We start from the raw sequence: 8333 nt of genomic DNA, 5'->3' as shown, positions 1-8333 counted from the left end.
AGCAACACACCATGAAACTGACCTGATTATTATAAGCCAGATACACGTTGGTCATGCTGGATTGAAAAGTGAAATCCCTCCACATCCGACTGTCAGTCCGATGCCTCTCGATAAAACTTCCATGTCTGACTTTAAACTTGTTTTCTGAAGTTCAGGGAACTGCACTGTGTTAGTTTTAAATGTTTTAAAGCTCATTAAATGATGTGGTATCACATAGTTTTAATGCAGAGGGGGAACTTAATATTTCGGAGTTGAACAAACTTAAAATGATTTACAATGTGGAAACTACTTGGGACTGGAGCTACTGCCTTTACACAGCAAATGTGGTGGTAATTAGGATATAAAGAAATGGCCACATTTAATTTTTTACAGAAACTTCAACAGGTTTTTAAGCTGACTGAATCTGACAAATGTACTGAGGGAGGGACATCACTGACATCACCTTGCAGTAAATACTAAGTACTACATCTATTAATGAGTGCAAGGAGATCAAAATAAAGAAGTGCACCAGAAGTGCATAGTAAGTGCTAACTTGGTCATGTTTTATGAAATATTCAGAAGCATCATTTAATTTGACCAAACGTGCTCCTCTCACATGGTGACAAAGATTAGTTCTGCATATTTTTGAAAAGGTGGATTATCTTCTAAATAAAATACTCAGTGTGTTTGTCTGGTTGCGGCTCTGCTGTGATATATTTCCTGCAGGCTCCATGTTGCATGTCACGTTACAGCTGTAATTACACCTTTGTTCCACACAGAACAACAATGAGATCTGTAACCACAAGTGCTGCCAAATCCACAGCACTCAGTTCATATTTCACACTTTAAAATGCCATTACAGTTGAATAATTTCAATAATCAATCATTTAACTCAGTGAAAAATAATTAGTCATCTAATGGTTAAATGTAGGAGGAGATATGAAAAAGAATTAGTTGTATCTGCCTCTTGAAATGACATTTGGGGTTTCCTCACAAAACTAAAATGACGGTATAAGATAGGAATGATAGTGGACAATATGAAGCAGATAAAAACCCAGATAAAGTCTTTCCAAAAATAAAAAAAAAAGGCCTCAACGGTGACCACAATATCTGCTCAGAATATCCATGTGTATTAGCTATAACCTCAAAGTAGCACATCTAGTAGTAATCTGCACGGTGAAAGAAGACTATATTGGTTAAAAGAAAAAAGGACCACATCCTCTCAGCATCTGGAGATGTTGTGAGGGGGCAGTCGGAGGTTGGAAATGTCACTGACAGTTCCCAAACCCCGGAGAACAAAGCGCACTTATTCATCACTGAACTTTTGCCCAAGACGTGTGTGCACTCAGACTCCCACAAACAGTTAAGTTGCGTCTGTGTTGGCCATAAAATTTACATTCACCGAGAGAGAGAGGGAGAGAGAGGGAGAGAGAGAGAGAGAGAGGGAGGGAAAGAGAGAGAGCTGCCTTAAATCTCCCATAATTTTAATACCTATGGATGTAATTAAACTGAATGAAAATAATAACAACACAAGCAGGGGAAGGAAACACAAATCCTTTCCAGAAATGTGAGCAGACATACCAAGGTCTGCAATGGCACCAGCATTCTTTACTAATTCCCGAAGCCCACTGGCACTGGTGCAGAGAGTGAAAGGGACGCATATGTAGCTTTACTGTCAAGAAAATCACTGGATCCATACATTGTTTGGACTTAACGCATAATCCTTTCCATTGATAAAATTATGTTGAGTGTGCCTGGCTGGAAATCCACAAGTACAGGGCTTCAGCACACATGCTTTTTCCCTTCTCTGGTTTTCCTTTAATTTGCAAATCTTGTAATCTAAGCCTAGAGCTGACTGAACCAACTTCTAAACCAGCACTGCTGTAGCGGCCAAGGCTCCAATCTGTTTTCCATTTAAGTGTCAAGACGGCATCCTTTTTGGTGGTTAACAAAAGCTGTTATTTCAAAATGATTATATGCTAAAAATTGTGTGAGGACCTTAGTAAGTTTATGAACAGGCCCAATGGAAAGTACAGCGCTGCACCCGGAAGCCTTTTTCCTTCTCGTCTTTGACCAGAGTGTTATTTACCAAGCACTTCTGTAGGGGGAACAACCAGGCTGTGCCATTCAGCCAGAGGTCAGGGTTTCTGCTTTTCAACACAGTGCATGTTTTCAGCATTAGTGTCGAGCGACGCCTGGGTGATTCGCCAAACCGTCAAAACGCTGCCTGTCTCAGAGTCAGTGAGGACATAGGAAAAGCAGAAGCAACCGTAACGGCGTTAGAGAGACAGGGGCGGCAGTCCCTGGAAAACATCAAGAAGGTGGTCTCCATCAAGGCCCAGCTGAAGTCAGACTTCCTTATTTCATTTCCCTGGGAGGATATATTGAGTTAAATTTTGTGTTGCTCTGGAAGAGCAGCATAAGTAAATGGAGGAGGGGGAATGAGGGGGAAGAGCATGGACCGAGTATGAGTAGGCGAGTGCAACATGCCTTGGGGTCTGTCACTTCTTGAATTCACTTTCTTCCACTAAACAAAGACATGACATCCCCAGTCCCACACCCAGAAGATATCCAGGATCTACACATCTGTTTTATCTCCCCTCTGTCTGCCTATGGGGGGGGGGGGGTTCAGGTACTGCTCACATTCCAGCCACAGTGCCACTAAGAACCTATGAATCACAGTTACTAAGCCCACATCACTGGCTCAGCTCTGGTCGGGTGCATGTGAAGGGTTCATAATAAGAAGTTGGGTGTCCTTTGATGTCTCTTGTTATTAACAGAAAATTACTTTCAGTTATAGGAATTGTGTTCCTCTTTCCTCTGACTCTGCACGTTTGACAGATAAAACAACACATGCTGCTTTAGTCCACGTCTTTCTGGTCAGTGTGTACTTAAGTAGATCCCCCCCTGAATGTAGCCCAATAAGGATTTACTTGTATCTTACAGTCCTTGTTTCATTGGGTCACACTGCAATTTAACAGCAAGTCAATTAAGTATCAAGATCCTTCGAACAACTTTATTTCCTTAGGCCTCTGGAAAAGAGCAAAGGGTCAAGACTGAACCAACAAATATGAATATGAGCTTATATTGTCATTTGGTTCTCATAAGTCAGAATGAGCAGAGGGGGGACCAAGTCATTGTTCTGCAAGTTATTTAATGTAGTTAAATAAGTTAAACAATAAGTTAATGTAGTAAATGTACCGAAATAATGAATGCTTTATTTATTACTTTCAGATAAAGTTTCTAACATGTAAAAGCAAAATGATCAGGTGTGACCATTCCTGTGATTTGTTTTTTTGACTTTTTTTGTTGTTGTGATGATGAAGAGCGTTGTAAATGTTTTTTAACCTTTGGCTTTGTATAAATAAAAAAACATCTCAAATGACATTTATCATATTGACATGTTTGTGGCCAATGTACATGGCCAGAATTTATCCAACAAATCAAAGTATAATAGGTAAACAGTTTAGTTTGATTGATTTTGGCCAAACTAACCACGACTGATTGTGTATTGACCTGCTGTGGCAATGCACAACAAGGTGTCCTCATTTAGTAGAGGCATATAACTTTCTGTTTCTGGGAACTGCTAGTCTTCTACACACATATTACACTGTGGTGTCCCTCAAGGTTCAATTTGAGGCCCCGTTGTGTTTACAATTTATATGCTTAAGCTAAGCTGTATAATTGAAATGCACATTTGCCTTCATTGATACATGCATTGGGGGACATTTTTGGTGCTATTTTAATGGTTTATTTTAATCAATGTTGTGTATTTCACATTTGTTTAGGGTCTCCGGTAGTGTATTCCAAGCCTGGCGGGCCACCTGGCCTAAGTTGAACCCCCGCCGGACCTAAGCATCAGGTAGCAGCTTGGTTGGAACTGTTGGAAAAATCCCAATCGACATCTGTTGGTTAAAACACTTCGTCGACCCCCAGCCTTGAGTCGACGAAGTGCCGTTGACGAGCACCTCGTCTTCGGCCATCAGACATGCCAGGACAAGTCCCGATGGCGGGGCCACCACATCGGTCAAAAACTCCATAAAGGTTTTACCAGCCCCCCCCTTTGTATGTGGTTGATGGTTCTCTAATCAGTAAATACAAACTCAGACTCACAGTAGCACATGGGAAAAGAGAAGCAGAGTGTTCAGTTTTACTACGATGTGTGAACTCACCCGGAGGACCCTGTGCTCTTGCAAACCCCCAGCAGGGGCCTCTTGTCAGCAAAACTGTCCATCTTCAGAGGACCTGAGAGGGACGAGGAGTCAGAGAAAGAGGCAGATGAGAAACAGAGTGATCTGCACACAACAAAGAGGGACATTCTTCACATGTGAGGCCTCTAGTGCTGCCCACCCTCGTTCAACAGGCAGCCTATTACCATGACAGGAAACGTGCTGATTACATTACTACTGTTGCCCTGTAATTCAATTATGGTCATCAAACATTTTTGATGAAGGGAGAATCCACCCCCCTCCAAATCAGGCCTTGTTTTGCAAGTTACTGGACCATGACACTGAATCCCCGTGCTGTAAAGACTTTGGAGTTCTACTTTTTTCTCTGATTCTCTACTGTGTAAAAGGTTTAGAAGGAATGTCTGAATGAATGAAAGGAAAATGATTTAAAAAAAAAAAAAAAAACCTTTTCCAGAAAAATATAATTAAAAAATAAATGACAGAACTGAAATAAGCCGGAGAAATCTTTTGAATTTTGCAAAACAGAGTATGATTTTCTGTCTATCTCCTTGTTGGTTTTTTGGGTTTCAGGGTGGAATTACACCACAGTAAAAACTCAGGGCAGGCATATTTAAAAAATGAATAGAAAACATGTTGCATTTAGTGGACTTATCCCATATTTTCCCTAATTGTGTCATTCTTGAAGACAGGCGGGGGATCAGGGGATTGAGGGGATGGGGGTGCTTAGATTGAAGAAGATGTTACCCTTTAGAGGACTGTAATTTGAGGCTTGACAGTAATCAGCCTGAGTTCCTGTGGTATGGCGTGAGAGCAGAAGTGCCTTCCCTACCAGCCTTTAACACTCCCGACAAGGTCTTTTCTTCTTTCGTGTTTCTGTCATCAGACATCAGTCCCACTCAAGATATTGAGCTGTAACATAAATATGACTCTTGGAGACTCGGTGAAATGGTACATTTACTAAAAAACATTCTGGGGGGAAAAAATGCAACATTGCGTGAATTGAGAAACTTTCATTTGATTACTACTGTAACAGTACTGTTACTGGACGGTAACTGAAGCAAGCACTGCCGACTTCTATGTGGACTTTTGCATGCTTGAATGTAACAGTGAGGATGGGTGCGTGTTTAGATAATACCAAACATGGCCTGAAACCTTATAGACAACGTGTTCATTGTTAAAAAACTTCAGAGACGTACTTTTACAGTGTGGGAGCATCCCAAGTGTAGCTCCATTGTGAAGACATATAAACTGACATAAAAAGAGCACAACGACTTACAGTACACATACACTATATATGTATATATATATATATATATATATATTTATATTCACATTTCCTCAATGCTCATTTGTTATCAATTAAGGGAACAATGTTGCCTCATTTTGCAAGACAACGGAAGATCATAGGTTGTAAACTCCAGAGAGGATGTGGATAAATGCATTTACTCCCTTTAGAAAAGCAGCACTTCCTTCTCTATTCTAGGAAAGGGGAACCTTGCCTTATTATATTCAACACCTATTTTCGGGCATTTCTAAGTCCGCCCACCCACGGCCTTGCATCCCGGACAATTGGCCTTTTAATGGCTCACCACAGTGCAACACTGTTTGCGCCCTAGCAGATTGCAATCAGTGTCCTTCCCTCCAGTAGTACAATTCATATTTATTTTCTGCTGAGAGAATTGCTCTCCTCATGTGTCGAGGCTATCTGCTGCTTCTTATTACTGTGGTTTGCTTTCATCCACTTCCAGCGCTCTTTAAATGCTGCCATTGTGTGTTGTTGAAATCTGCCAAAAGACCGGAACATGGACGGAGAACAAAAAGGCGATTTTCTCACCGAAAAAAATGCCACAAACCAGCGGGGCTATACGGCAGCTTTCACAGCACTGATTGACACCTGCAGAGATTAAATTTAAACTTCATGTCTGGAAAGGATCTAATCAGTGGAACAACTAAACCATTTGCACCAAGGCTTTGAGGATATGAAAACTGGTATTCATACAGCACTCAACTCTCCAGTGTCTGGAAATGACACAATGCAACCAGTGCAACATTTGTTTGCCATCACTTTGAAGGTTTCACTATATGAGGAGCCAGTATAAATGAAATTAAATGTTTTAATGTTGTTGATACACCAGCTAATATGACGAGAGGATGTGGAAACATTAAGTAGATTAGGTGGGTGTGGGAGTAGAAATTTTAATATATACAGTGGCTTCAGAAAGTAGTCTGACCCCTTCAGTTTTTGCACACTATTCTTGAAACTGCCATTTTTACCCATCAGTCTACACCTGGTAACCCATAATAACAAATGACAACATGTTTTTAAAATCTGTATGATAATTCATAAAAAAAGAAACACTGAAATCTCTCATTTACATTCAATAGTTTGTAGAAGTTTCTTTGGCAGCAGTTACAACTTCGAGTCTTCTTGGTAAGTTTGTGGGAAACGTCTGTAAACTGCCATGTTCAGATCTTTCTACAGATGCTCTCTAGGGTTTAAGTCTGGACTTTGACTGGGACACTCAAGGACAGTCAGAGACTCGTCCTGAAGACACTCCAGCCTCGTCTTGGCGGTACGCTTCAGGTCATTATCGTGCTGAAAGTTGAACAATCGCACCAGTCTCAGGTCGTGTTCACCTTCCTTCAGTTCTGACCAGTGTTTCTGTCCCTGCAGCTGAGAAACACCCTCATACCGCCACCACCGCCACCACCGCCCTTCACCATAGAGACGGTATTAGCCAGGTGATGAGCAGTGCTTGGTGTTTGCTTGACCATAGTGTTTCGGAGTTGTGCCCAAAAAGTTAAAATTTTGTCTTATAAGCCAAGGGTTATTTTTACTCAAAGTGGTTTCCATCTGCCATGAAGGTCTGATTGATGGAGAGCTGCTGAGATGGTTGTCCTTCCAGCAGGTTCTTCCATCTCTGCAGAGAACTTCTGAAGCTCTGTTAAAGTGACCGTTAGGTTCTTGGTCACCTCCCTGACAAACGATCTTCTTGCCCGGCCAACTCTAGGAAGAGGCCAAACCCACATGAAATGGTTTTATACGTTTGCCCTGATCTATGCCTCAGCACAATTTTATCATGGAGGCCTACGGAGGGTTCCTTCAACTTCATGCCTTGGTTTTGCCAGAGGTGGGACTCCAGTTAAGTTGTAGACAAATCTCACCTGACCACAATCTGGAGCACCACAGCAAAGCGTCTGAATATTTCTATAAATGAGAGATTTCAGTTTTTGTCATCATGAGTTAGTGAGTGTAGATTGATGGGCAAAAATGACAATTGTATAGGAATAATTTAAGGCCGTTTACAGAACATTTGGTTGACATTATGAAATATAACTGCATCTTATGTGAAACTTTAGAACTGGGACAATAAATTTTGCGGCGTGGATAAAGAACGCGTTCAATACATCCATTCTGAAATATGCCTATGTTCATCCTGTGTCCTGTAATTTTCATTTGTGCCAGAGGGAAGCAGTAATGCATTAGTCATGTTGGAAACTCAAAACATGTGAAACTAGAAGGAATCAACAATATTCTTTTCAGTTAGAGAAATCCTGCAAAAACTGAGGCAATATTTGTTGTTTAAAATGTTATTTAAGGATGAAAACGCAATTAAAATTTCCACATGGGTGATGTTCATCCTCCAATTTCTTTATTTTTATTTATTTTCCTAATGTTGCAAATGTCAGTGCCAAGTAAGTCTTCTCACTGCAAGGCCATTCAGTTTTACTGTGTGGCTACAAACAGCATGCAGAGCACATTTCTGCACATAAAATAAAGGCTCTGTGCAGTTGGGTGGAGCCATGCTGGTAGTACATGAGGTCATCAACCTTCACCAAACAATCGGGATGATAAAGGTTTAACTTCTCCCAACCAAACAGGTGCAAAACTGATGGGAATGTCTGAGGAATGTCAACGAAGAGTAGACTTACCACGCCGACATCATCCTGATTAAAACAAATAACAATCAACAGTTTTCTTTTCTTTTGTGTGTTTGATAACTTAGCTACCGCTAACAGCCGCGCAGCTGCCATGTTCATTAATCACAACTAGACGAGGTTTAGGTTACAGACAGACTCTCTTTGATGAATCTCAGCTGCCGGAGTCGATGCTTAGCGCCAGCTGCTGGGCACCTTCACAGGTTGAAGTAAGTCCACGGTTCA

At 41.1% G+C, this 8333-nt stretch overlaps 1 protein-coding gene across 2 annotated transcripts in view; it reads right to left on the bottom strand.

Annotated features, from left to right (window-relative positions):
- Nucleotides 1-8333, bottom strand: part of bcas3 (BCAS3, microtubule associated cell migration factor) — a 344121-nt gene that overhangs the window by 324069 nt on the left and 11719 nt on the right. For both annotated transcript variants that reach the window (XM_022751363.1, XM_022751364.1), the window contains exon 6: nt 4152-4224. In XM_022751363.1, the coding sequence (XP_022607084.1) occupies nt 4152-4224 (73 nt within the window). The remainder of the gene's footprint in view (nt 1-4151; nt 4225-8333) is intronic.

Source organism: Seriola dumerili, unplaced genomic scaffold, assembly GCF_002260705.1.
Source record: "Seriola dumerili isolate Sdu_G_001 unplaced genomic scaffold, Sdu_1.0 BDQW01000153.1, whole genome shotgun sequence".
Classification (NCBI taxonomy): Eukaryota; Metazoa; Chordata; class Actinopteri; order Carangiformes; family Carangidae; genus Seriola; species Seriola dumerili.
The sequence above is the reverse complement of the archived record's forward strand: the minus strand, read 5'-3'. Positions and strand labels throughout refer to the sequence as shown.